Source organism: Vipera berus (assembly GCF_964194415.1).
Source record: "Vipera berus genome assembly, chromosome: 1".
Lineage (NCBI taxonomy): Eukaryota > Metazoa > Chordata > Lepidosauria > Squamata > Viperidae > Vipera > Vipera berus.
In genome coordinates this window covers 123,919,788-123,932,740 of record NC_138202.1, presented here as the reverse complement: position 1 = coordinate 123,932,740, position 12,953 = coordinate 123,919,788, and the positions used below count along the sequence as shown (strand labels likewise).

Sequence of the window (12,953 nt, the reverse complement as noted above, 5' to 3'; positions counted from 1 at the left end):
TATTACTGTTCATTGAGCCATCTGTGGTTTATTAAATGAGCAGTGGTTTAGCACGATGTGTGAACCAAACATCTGCTGCTGAGTTTGCTGTTTACAGATTCTGAGCTTGAGAACTAGAGCTTTCACACTTGTAGCCAAGGTAATAAAACTGTGAGACCATAAGTGCATAAAAGCGTGTCTTTGTGTTCATTAGCCATTTATGTGTTTGTTAGCCGTTCAATATCTACTGCCGTTCTGCTATTTCAGGTATGGGCATCCGTAAGAGGAAGGTCTATAATTTCACATAAACATTTCACAATTTCAAAACTTAATAGGCACGTCGCCCAATTATCGCGTCTTTTTAGATGTGGGGGTGCCTACTTTCGGCAACCCTGGCGCCTGGTCTAAGATGGCAAAGGTGGGCCCTTCTCTTCACCAGCCTTGCTACCGATCCCCTGTTCGCAGGCTCTTGGTTTGCGACTCTCGATTTCGCCCTTCCCCTCCGAAGAGGAAGATGTGGCGCTGCGCCTCCGGAGGAAGGAAAGGGCAGCAGACGCTCGAACCCGGAAAGAGGTTTTCCGTCGAGAAACTTTCGATTTGCCGCGGGAGAGATCGGGAGGTCGCAAAGGAACCGCTGGGTCAAGAGGGGCCGACGTGGCGGTGAGTCTCACAGCTGCAGGCGCTTTGCGTCTGTCCGGCGGACGGGCAGAGGAGAAACACCCCGCTGTCTCCTGATCGCGCCCCCAAATTCATCAGTCTCTTGATCCGGCTACAAAGTCCAGCTGTCTCTCTCGATCGCGCCCCAAAGTCCAGCTGTCTCTCTCGATCGCGCCCCAAAGTCCAGCTTCCCGTCCCTTAATCCAGCGTTTCCCAACCTTTAGGAACTTGAAGATGCGTGGACTTCAACTCCCAGAATTCCCCAGCCAGCTATGCTGGCTGGGGAATTCTGGGAGTTGAAGTCCACGCATCTTCAAGTTCCTAAGGTTGGGAAACGCTGCCTTAATCTGACCTGCCCCAGCCGGAAGCGAACTGGCCGGCCTTGAGATGAAACTGAACTACGTTATCTTCCAGACAGCTCGTCCTCCCACCCGGGGTTTATTTATTTATTATTTATTTATTAATTTAATTTGTATACCGCCCTTCTCCCGAAGGATTGGATTTCCATTAAGTATCTCAAGGTGCAGGAAAGGTTCCCGCGTGGTTAAGTACTTTCCTTCACAGGAGCTGGTGTAGAAATCAGCCTCAGAAAAAAAAAAGAGAGGGAAAGGAATATATATATCATCCCTCACATACATGTCCGGAGGGCAAGGTCTGCAGTGTTCCTTTTCATTCTTCCCTTTATCTGCAAGGCGGCTTTTTAAGGATTAGTTGTGGGTTGCATTTAATTCAGACCCTGAGCCAGCCTTCCCAAAACACGACTAGGCTCACAGTATCCTCTGAAAGACCTGGCAATCGCAGTGATACTGGCTTTTGTTTTTGCCCCAAGATGTACTGATTTCCCCTTCCCCCCCCCCCAAATTGCAAACCAAATCGCAGTACAGAAAATAGCAAAGAAGTGGTGCAGCCGCTCTACCTGTTGCAAGGTCTGAATCTAAAAGGGTTAGAATCAGGCCTACGTTAGTGCTCCCTTTTCTGGAATCTCGGGAGATTCTAACATCACATTTTCCCTTTGGGGAAGGGTGATTTCCAATGGAAAGAGGAAGCTGCTCTTGTCTGGCTGTTCGAGTGTCAGAGCTTGTTTTTCCAGTCCTCAGCTAAGAGCCAGCCTCTCAAATCAGGTATGTGTATGTAGCCTGGGCTGCTCAGACATTGGGGGCAAATGCCAGGATTGCCAGCAGCAGCTGCCCTACGGGAGGAGGGGCAGACATGAAGGAAGTAACTGCGAACAGGTAGCTATCTCTGTCAGGCTGGTTGAAAACTGCCCATGGGCAGGGCAGCTAATTCTCAGTCTCCGTGAGGCCCACGTTTGGACTTGCTTATAAGAAAACGTCTGAAAGGTTTCTATAGAGCTATGGTGCGGAACTGAGAGAGCCAAATCTTCTGTCTAGCGAAGGTTTGAGAGGCACAGGGTCAAGGGTGGGGAGGGAGAGGACGTCATTTGGCCTGGACCTTAAGCTGAGAAATTGCTTAAATTTACAAATTTGCATTTTTTTAAAAAAAAACAGTATTTCAATAATGGTTGTGATTTTGGGATGTCTGGTTGTGTGCCATTAGGTCATCATTTGTTGTTCTACCCATGGGCTGCAAAAGGTGGGAGTTGCCAAGGTCTCTCTTGACTTCCTCACAAGGCCTGAAGTGATTTGTAAAAGTTCCTTGAATAGGCCAAAAGACGCAAGGCACTTGGATTGTGGACTAAGACCTTTTGAATTATTAGGCAAATATAAGAGAAGGCAGGCTTGGTCATTGGGATATTTTGTTCAGTTCCAAGAATAGCTAGAAAGTATGGGGGGGGGGACATTAAGGGAAAAGGCTGCTAGAAAGCTGAAGGGAAATGAAGTTTGATTTTATGATAGTTGTTTCTGTTTTCTATCACAATCTTTAACCAAATTAGGGAGGGGTGTTCCCTCCCCCAGGATGGAAAATAGGGTGGGGATAAAGGGATATATGAAGGCAGGAATAGAGGTATGGATGGCATAGAAACTCAGGCTGAAAAGCCTTTTGAAGTGAGAAACATCAGTTGGGACAGAAAGGATTTATCTAACAGATGGAAGAAAAAGGTGTCCTTACCTCTTTGAAAGTTATTAAAGTAACAGTACTAACTGAGGACTCTTAGGTATTGAAAACCTCCTTTAATTGACTCCTAAACCCAGGTAAAATAAGCAGGATTAGTCCTGATCAGGACTTGGATGGGAAACTTCTGAAAAGTACTAGGATGGTGGACTAGACTGAGAAGTTGAAAAACCTTCCCAGAAGATATTGGCAAACAACGCCAGCACTGCTGCCAAGAAATCTATGCACTGCTGCATAGATCTATCTGAGAAGTCCCCAGGAGCTAAATTCATTGTAAGAGAGACTCACCTTCCACTCTCCAGGGATCCCTACCAGGAGAAAATGGTGCTGGTGATGACCTATAAAGCCCTAAATGGCATGGGCCCGGATTATCTGAGGGAGCACCTGCTGCCAGCGTCAATTTCCCATCGTCCTGTGCGCTCCCACAGGGAGGGCCTCCTCAGGGTACCGCCGGTCAAGGATTGCCGACGGGCGATCCCCATGGAATCAATTGCGCCTGCCCTATGGAATCAATTGCCAACGGAACTCCGGACTGCCCCCGACCTTCGTTCATTTCGCCGGGACCTAAAAACCTGGCTCTTTGAGCTCTTTAATGATTTTAAATTGTGATTTTGACTTTTTGGGGCTATACTTAATTTAATTTAATTTTAATTTTACTATTGTATTGTTTTTAAATTTTGCCTTGTAAACCGCCCTGAGTCCTTTGGGAGTAGGGCGGTATATAAACCGAAATAATAATAATAATAATAATAATAATAATAATAATAATAATAATAATAATAATAATAATAATAATAATAATAATGATGATGATGATGATGATGATGTTTCCAAGGTTGATCTCCATGCAGAGGCATATTTGCACTGCTTGATGATCCTTGCAAGGGGATTGTCCATCTGAATCCATCAGATAGCAAACTTTTGGGGTTATCAATTGAAGGAGCACCTAGAACAGCAGATGAAGGAGAACCAACTCACTAGTTTCCTGCCTGTCTTTTCAGCTTTCCTTCTTGTGAGCAAGAAAGAAAGGACAGATGGGTCCATGTTTTCAGAAGACAGCTGCTGTAAAACACTCATCCTAAGCAATGTTGGCCATGTGATATTAATTAGTTCAGTTCCTGGTATGTTTTAAAGAAGAAATTATTGCTCAGAGTTTTCTGAATTTTCTGGGTGGAAAAAAGGTCTTGCTTTATCGGGATTAGCAATCACTGAATATCAATAATCTACGAATTTACAAGCACTCTCTCTTAATAGAGTAGATTATATATTGTGCATTAAATTCAACCTATTTTTATACTGATGTTTTTAAAATGAGTGTTTTGCATGTCTACGCAGCCATTAAGAGGAGATCCCCAGAATCAGGGACCCCTAACTAAATATTTAAATAACAATACATATTTAAATAATTTACATTTCTTTATAGACACCCAGATCTGCTTCCTTGAAATAATCTTGCTGTTCTTGCTGACTGTAGACCCAAGCATGGAATTTCCTTAAAACTTAATAGCTGTTTCCTTTGAAGGATTGGTGATGTGGAACTATGGCTGCTGACAGAGAAGTACTCCATGTGATTAAGGATTTAAAGAGTAAGTATGTGTGGCTGCTCTCCAAAAGGATGGGCATTATCTGGGTTCTGTTTGGACGTTGGGTATATTTCTCACATATCCCTTGGAATTTGTATTCTTTTGTATTGTGTTTATATTATGTTTCATACCTGGTATCTGAACAAAGCACAATTGATGGCTGTGGAATAGGCAGTTCTGCTGACCTTTTTAGGAGAGTCACTTAGAACCCAGCCAGAATTAGAAAGAGTGACCAGACCCCAGTCGCTGAAGGTAGCCTGTTAAAATTGAAGCAGTTTTTCAGTTTTGCTCTCTGGGAGATTAACATAATCTCTAAGCAAATCTCTAGCTAGAAAGAATTAGCCAGAAAACCACAGACAAGTGCCTATCATGCCACAGGCTAGAAAAGAAACTGCTCAGAATGGGATAATTAACCCAGTGGAATCATGTGTGCCCATCCGAGTTTAGCAGGAGCTTATAGTGGCATCGGTTATGCTTCTGTGGCAAACCTCATGTATCTTCACTGCATTTATTTGGAGTTGCCCACCACACACCTTCCTGCAATTTGAAAGATGCCTGCAAGAATAAAAGGCAGATTATTCTAAGGCCTACTCACCACATCTACAGCATCTAGCAGGGATGCCATAATCTGAAGAAATTATTCTGATGCTTCCTTGATATCCTTCCCTGATACCCTTTACACATAGGAGGTTATGAATGTTGACTGCAATGCTGTCTGTGTTCACTGTGCTGTAACTATGACACTGTCATATACAGGCCTCGAACAGATTGGCATCAAAGATGGGAATCACTGGGTAAGACCCAAAGCTAGACGTGGACGAGTTCTTGACAAACAGATTAACAGGGCCGGAGTAATAAAATTAAATTCAGAGTAGACTTGGGTTGTTAGAAGTTCAGCAATAAAAAGTACAGACCCTCCCAGTCAATTTATCCTGCATGGAAGGCAGTGATATACTTGAAAGTTGAGCTTTCTGGTTGAAGGTATGAATAATAAAACAATGAGTAGGGCATCCCATCAATTAACATATTTTACTGTATGAGTCAACCTGCCTTTTATTGATTGATTGATTGATTGATTGATTGCCTCTTTGCCCAGAACAGATCAACCTTTTTTTTAATCTGTTCCTTTGCAAGAAGGGAGGTCATGGCATAAATAACCTTGCCGAATGAGCTTTTCTTTTATGCTCTTTCCATCATCTTTCCTTCCTTCCTTTAAAATGGTTTCATGGAAGTCGGCCTTTTTTTTGCTAGACTATTAAGTCCCTCTATGGGGTCGTCCTAGATATATCTCCTCTTTGTTCCTTGTTCTGACATTTTGGCCAGACTGTAATACAGGGGTCTTCAAACTTGGCAACTTTAAGACTTGTGGACTTCAACTCCCAGGGCTGGCTGAGGAATTCTGAGAGTTGAAGTCCACAAGTCTTAAAGTTGCCAAGTTTGAAGACCCCTGGGTATAATGGGTATGTTTGACACACTCTCTTCACCTGATTTTAACTTTAGGAGGAGAAATGCTACAGCAGGACTCAAATGTTTTATGAGTTCCCTCTATTCCCACTAGATACGCTGGTTGATTTAAATCAAAACTACCGGGAGCGGAGTCTCCCAGTGACAGATGGTAGCCAGGAACTGCAACCGTTCTGTTCCCAACTGGAATTTCTACTGCAGGTAAGAGACTCAATCATCAATTCCAGGACTTGGCTTGGCAACAGGCTCTTGGGCTGTTGGGCTCCTGGAGGTTGAGAGCAGGAGTTGCTGCAGTTTCAGAAACCCTCTGCTAGGCTTAATTCAGATCTCTGACAATGTGGTCTTCTGCTCTTGAAGCAGGGAGGAGAAAGAATGTGTGTCAGGGAGAGGGAGGGAGAGAGAGAGTGAGAGAGAGAGAGAGAGAACTGTTCTAACTAATTTCTGCTCATTGCATGCATTGGTAGCTGCCACTATCAAAAATCCTCATTGATAACACCCAAGAAATACTATAGAACCCCCAAGTAAAGAATGGTTTTCTATACCTAGATTATAGGTCCATCACAAGAAATACAATTTAAATTGGTTCTAGTTACTAATGTTGTAACATAATGCACTCCCAGCTTTTGAAGTCACTCCTTACTCCTTAGGCCAGGGGTAAGGGTGCATCATAGCAAAACTGCGCCCACCCCATTGCCGGCAATGGCAAAAAAGTCACGATATGTTGCAACACATCACTGACATTGACGTTGCCTTAGGCCAGGGGTAGGCAGGACTTCAACTCCCAGAATTCCTGAGTCCATGAAGTCCATGAAGTCCATGAGTCATAAAAGAGCCAAGGTTGCCTACCCCTGCCTTAGGCAAAGTCTCATCTTTGGGTTGCCTCAAAAGATATTTACTTTTTGCTTTGTGATAAACAGAGTTATTTTCCCCTGGCATTCCTATCTGAATCTCCAGTATCGTTATAGTATTCCCTAAAACACACTTACTTAGAAAATCTATTCTTCAGTTCTGTCACCAGTCAGCTTACAATCAGCTACGGAATCATTGATGAGAATGAAGAGCGTATAAACATTAATATTATTTTTTCCCATTCCTCCATGTTCTAGTATGATTTGAAAGAAAAGAAAAATCTCTTTGGACAGAAAAAAGATTATTGGGATTTTCTGAGCCGAAACCTCACTCGGCATAACAGCAACCCACATGCAGGGGTTCAACATGTCGTTTCTTTAGATAAGGTAAGATCAGTGTATATTTTATGTGAGTTTATTGTAGAATATAGGGGGCAGTGTGGATTGGTGAGAACAAATCAACTGTGCTGCATTTCTCTTTGCCATGGGGAAAACATAGAGGAGATATGGGAAGTTCTCCACATCTGGAATGTTCCAGATATTGATGAGTTACAATTTCTAATATCTTAAACTGCAAGGCTAATGATGAAGGATCATTCATCACTGCTAGCTGGGCTATTCTGAGTAGTAATTCAGGAACATCTGTGAGTCATCCAATGGTGGCTTAAACAACTCACCATTCAAGAAGCAAGACAGTAAGATGATATTCACAAAGATGACAGTAAATACTGTTTCTACAGTTCTGTGTCAACCTGTTACCTTCCAGATATGACATGTTACAAATCCAGCCTGCTGTATGAGGTTTCTGGGAACTGTAGTTCCAATTCATGTATCTCAGGGGTAGGCAACCTTGGCTCTTTTATGACTCGTGGACTTTAACTCCCAGAATTCCTGAGGCAGCATGCTCAGTTGAAGTCCACAAGTCATAAAAGAGCCAAGGTTGCCTACCCCTGATCTATCGGGAGGTTGTTAGGTTTGGGAAGATTGAGGCAATTAATTCTTTCATTTTTGAAATTTTTTGGAAATGTATATCATAAAATAGGGACGCAGTGGCTCAGTGGGTTAGGACGCTGAGCTTGTTGATCAGAAGGTCGGCAATTTGGCAGGTTGAATCCCGAGTGCCGCGTAGCAGAGTGAGTGCCTGTTACTCGTCCCAGCTTCTGCCAACCTAGCAGTTCGAAAGCACGTAAAAATGCAAGTAGAAAAATAGGGAGCACTATGGTGGGAAGGTAACAGCGTTCCGTGCGCCTTTGGTGTGTAGTCATGCTGGCCACATGACCACGGAGACCTCCTCGGACAAGCGCTGGCTCTTCGGCTTTGAAACAGAGATGAGCACCGGCCCCTAGAGTTAGAAATGACTAGCATGCATGTGCGGGGGAACCTTTACCTTTACTATATCATAAAAAACACTAAACATCTTACAAAAGGAAATGTAGTTACTATAGCAATCTGGTTAGTCAAAATGATTTGCCAGAAATACATTCCAAGATTAGCTGTTCACATTTATCTCTTTCTACAGCTCCATTTTTAAGCTTTTAAAGATCTACCCAGATACACAGTGTTAGTTTTATTTTTAATGTCTGGGACCAATATAATCTCATTGCAATTTCTTTAATTTGAACAATTTTTTTCATCCCTTCGAGCTCCATTTCAGCCTTTCATGTCAAGAGCATTCTGTTACTAATCACATGTACATATAAACTAAACTAAAGTTTATAAAACTGAAACAATTGGTTTCACACATTGTGATAAACAAAACTGAATATAGTACATTATTTCCTAGGTCAGTGTACAGTTGTGAGGTTTGTTGAATGGAAATACTGAATAATTCTACCTCCCTTGTTGACAACATGCATATGCCCAGGAGTTCATACTGTATTCTTCCAAAATCATTCTTTTCCACTGAAATAATGGGAAGGTGTCCTAGAATTGTGCTCTGTGTTTTAAATAGGAATTAGCCTTTGTGTTTGACAAAGGGAACCCGATAAGAAATGGGAAGAATGTTTCTATAGGGTTAAATACTTCAAAGACCTATGGTGTCTAATATTTTTAAAGAATCTTTTTCACTTTAATTTCTTCCTTTAAGAAGAAAAAAAAAGAATTTTTCCATCTAGCAATTATAATGTACATTGGTTGTGATTAGCACAAGTTTGACTAATGTAATATTCTATTTAGTGCACAATGTAATTAGATAGGAGGTCATGTTTAATGAGACCCAAAATTCAGCTAATGCTCAATTAAGGCTAACTACTGTGCTGTTGCAGTTGGGATTTTAGACTGTTAATTTTTGTGGGTGCAAAATGTAATAAGGAATGTTTTCAGATCTGTCTTTCCTTTACTAACATCCTTTAAACTCAATCTATCCACAGAAGCAGGCATTGTCACTGATAGTCTGGCCCCTCCTTCAAAAATCTATAATATTTCAAAAGAGGACAGGAAGGCCTGGAGGAACTTTGTCCATAGGGTCGCGATGGGTCGGACACGACTTCGCAACTAACAACAACAACAACAATATTTCAAATGTTGTAGTGTTATGTGTCATTTTGTAAATCCCAATTTTTATCAACACCAAAGGCAGTTTTCATTTTTGCCTTGCATCTTTAGTCCCCTCTAGTGTCCAATTTAAATCATAAGGTCTCTAATTTCTCTTATGATTTACAGTAGACAACATAATTCTGGTTTCCACAACAAGCTGTTTATTTCATATAGTTGGTTCCAACATTTTATAGTAAAAGTTTAAATGTTCCAAATTTCTCTAGACCCTTAATTCATTTATAACATTTTTGGTTTCAAATCTTGTTTAATATTTTGCCATTTATTTCAAATCCTTTGAGCTCCTAAACCTATAGTTAATTTTTCTGGTATACAGAAATGAAGATAGACTCACAAGGTGCCTTTTCAAATTTGTCATCCCAAAGATCTCTATAACTTTAAGATAGTTAGATAAGCAATTCCCGGAACAGTTAGAAGCAAGATTAGTCAACTTAATGTTCTTTAAAAGGCTCTGTCATGGTTGTGAGCTTGATAATTAAACGCTTTATCTCCTGGCATTCAAACCAATGGAGGAACCACTGTCCTGCCTAGGGAGCAGCCATCTCCTTATCCTTGGTTTGAAAAATGTTCATGGCTTATTTCTAGCAAGCTGGAACCAATTGCCATATTTTCCCTAGAAATATCACTTTGAATAGTGCAAACTCAAATAGTGTGACCCCTTTGTGGGATTCAGTACTAATTGAGACCCAGGTGTAATTGAGTAACCTCTTACCGGCACATAAGATTGGGTCGCAACTCTTTAAAGTGTTTTTTTTTATTATTGATAAGAAATTGTTGAAGTTTTGAGCATAGATTATTCCAGGAATGCATATAAAGGAGATACAGCGTTCCCTGACATACTTACCACTGCTTGATTACATTGCTTTCTTTATTCAGGTAGTCCTCACTTAACAACCACAATTGGAACCAGCAACTTCATCACTCAAGAGATGTAGGCATTAAATTAAACATGTGAATGCAACTTCTTGCCAGCTTCCCCTTTGACTTTGTCAGAAGCTGGCTAAATGGTTATCACATGACACCAGGGACACTGTAAACATCATAAATTTGAGGACCGGTCATAAATTTCAGTGCCATTTTAAGTTCAGATGGTCACTATACAGGGCAGCCATTATGTAAGGGCTACCTATCTATGTGCTGTATGCATATATGTGTGTGTATATGTGTGTGCACATACACATACATAAGTGTTCACACACGTACCTACAAAAATATATACACGCTATTCTGTTTAGAACCTTTCAGTCATAGTTCTATAGCAAGGTAGTGCAGTTCCCAAGGAAATGTGGTGATAGTTCATTCTTTATTTAGACTGGTGAAAAATATCAGTATGGATTGATTTGCACCAAGACTAGGACATTGGCACAATGGATCATTGCAGTGGAAGCAAGTGGGAAAGCAAGTGGGAAAGACAAATTACAGGGAACTTAGAAGAAGATGTAAGCCAAGTTGGATAGTCTCTAGGGCAGGGCTTTTCAACCTTTTCACCCACTGTACCACTTTTAGGATATGGCAGCATCCGAGTACCACCAGTCGCCCAGCAAGGTGTCAAAAACTTGACCAAAAAAAAAGGAAAAAAGGGATGAAGTACAGGTAGTCCTCAACTTACAACAGTTCACTTAGTGACTGTTTGAAGTTACAATGGCACTGAAAAAAGTGCCCCCCAAGCCACAGCAGAGCAAGACACCTGCCTGCCTGCCCAGCAGCGCTCTTCCTCCTGTCCGAGGTTTTCATTGTTGTGAGCATTTCTGTTGAGGATTGGCAGCGGGGGTGGGGTGGGGTGGGGTGTTTGGTTTTTATTTCCCCCCCTCTGCTGGGTGGTTGCAGCAGGTTTTGGTCACTTCACATGACTCTGGGGCACTGTGACCGTCATAAATATGAATCAGTTGCCAAGCAACTGAATGTAAATCATAAGACCCTGGAAATGCTGCAACATTCTAGTTGATCGGCGCTTCTTCTGGGCTCAGCAGAAGTGCCAGTATCAGCACCAAGCTCCAGCTAGAGCCTGGCGCTGATCCTGGTACTTCCGCACAGCACTGCAGCTCCAGCCATCTCTCGCTCAGGCTTGTGTGGTGCTGCCACCAGTTCAGCTCATTCCCCTCCCCTGCTACCACTTTCCTAGGATGGTCACGTACCACCTGCCAGGTGCCAATGTACCACAGGTGGTACCAGTACCACTAATTGAAAAGCCCTGCTCTAGAGCAGGGCTCTTCAGACGTGGCCCTTTTATGACTTGTGGACTTTAACTCCCAGAATTCCTCAGCCAGGCACGCTGGCTGAGGAATTCTGGGAGTTGAAGTCCACAAGTCATAAAAGGGCCACGTTTGAAGAGCCCTGCTCTAGAAAGAATGTATAAATAAATACCTTTAGCAAACAGGGCAATTTAAGGAGTTCTTTACTACTTTGGTCTTTCATTGGAACATACATTTGTTTCTTTGATAGCTGAAAACTGCTGTGGGGAAAGGCCGTGCTTTCATCCGCTACTGCCTGGTCCATCAACAGTTAGCTGAGACCTTGCAACTCTGCTTCATGGAACCAGAAGCCACTAGGTGAGAGCTTTTTCTTGCAAGTATCCAGTTTGGAAGCAGCTGGATCTCTTTATCGCATTACATCAGCCGTGTTGGGAGAGTTAGGCTGATTTATTTCTGATTCAGGTACAGAGCTGGGAAAGCTATCATAAAATTCGGCTACCTGTGTGCTTCCACATTGACAAGAGCTCTTTCTTCCCTGTTCTCCAGATTTCTGAACATTAAGACCTGTAAGAAGAGGCTAACGCAGAGATTTCACAAGGCCTATGTCATAAATTCCCTTCTATACAATTAAAAAAAATAAATTAAAAGGTGCAAAATTGACAAGATTTAACAATTAATAATTTATTTCTTTTTGCTGCTCTTGTTTTCTTTGGCGTGGCGTGCGGGTGATGAGGTTTTTGTTGTGGCAGAGAGCATTTCAAGTCAACTCAAATGGAGTTAGAGACCAGTTGCTTCCAAATTGCTTCTGAGGTTTTGTGGGATGAAAAGCATGGCAGAGTGGAAATGTTCCAGGAGAATTCCCTAGCTATCTTCACAGGGTAAACTTTTTTAAAAAAACTAAAGAAGTGGGATCAGAACAAAGAAACAGCTCGTGCCAAGATAACAATTAGTTTTTGAATTAAACGAATTATACTTAAATGCTATTATTTAAATACAATCAAGAATGAACGAATGAATGAAATGAATTGTACTTAAATGGTGTTATTTAAATACAATCAAGAACGAATGAATGAAATGAATGAATGAATGAATGAATGAATGAATGAATGAATGAATGAATGAATGAATTTAATTTTTAGATAGGCTTTGAGAATCTCACTAAAGATTTTAGGGCTCTTCTTGCCCTGGGCCTCGATACAACCCTAACTTCGATTTAGTAGGATAATCCTCAATTGCCAAAGTTAAGGGGATGGTAGGTTAACTGTATTAGTTACTCTTGCATTTTCATGATGCATAGGTGGTCTCCCACTTTCTAAGCCAGTTACATTTGTTTGGCTCTGGTCCGTAGTAGGAACGGAATGGAGGTAACATGGGCAGCTGGGAGTTAGTATGCTTTGTGGTTTGTTCTTTACAGTGAGTGGTACTATGCACATAGCCCTTTCTTGGAGGAAAAGCTACGGACAGACATTTTGAGCTCCCTCTATGAGTTGAATGGCATTGCCTTCCATCTGGCCCTCCGCAGAGAAGATTTGGATGCTGCCTGGCCCATAGTCTCAGAGTGAGTAACAAGACGCAGGCCTTCCCAAATGTGAGGAACTAGGGAT

General features: G+C 41.9%; 1 protein-coding gene across 1 annotated transcript in view; it reads left to right on the top strand.

Moving 5' to 3' along the window:
* The first annotated feature begins 518 nt into the window (after nt 1-518).
* The window catches only part of RUFY4 (RUN and FYVE domain containing 4), a 28,667-nt gene continuing 16,232 nt past the window's right edge, over nt 519-12,953 (top strand). Inside the window, exons 1-6 of the mRNA XM_081324353.1 lie at nt 519-639; nt 4,133-4,295; nt 5,851-5,957; nt 6,863-6,991; nt 11,600-11,706; nt 12,764-12,907. Coding sequence (XP_081180479.1) covers nt 4,250-4,295; nt 5,851-5,957; nt 6,863-6,991; nt 11,600-11,706; nt 12,764-12,907 — 533 coding nt within the window. The 5' untranslated portion in view covers nt 519-639; nt 4,133-4,249. The remainder of the gene's footprint in view (nt 640-4,132; nt 4,296-5,850; nt 5,958-6,862; nt 6,992-11,599; nt 11,707-12,763; nt 12,908-12,953) is intronic.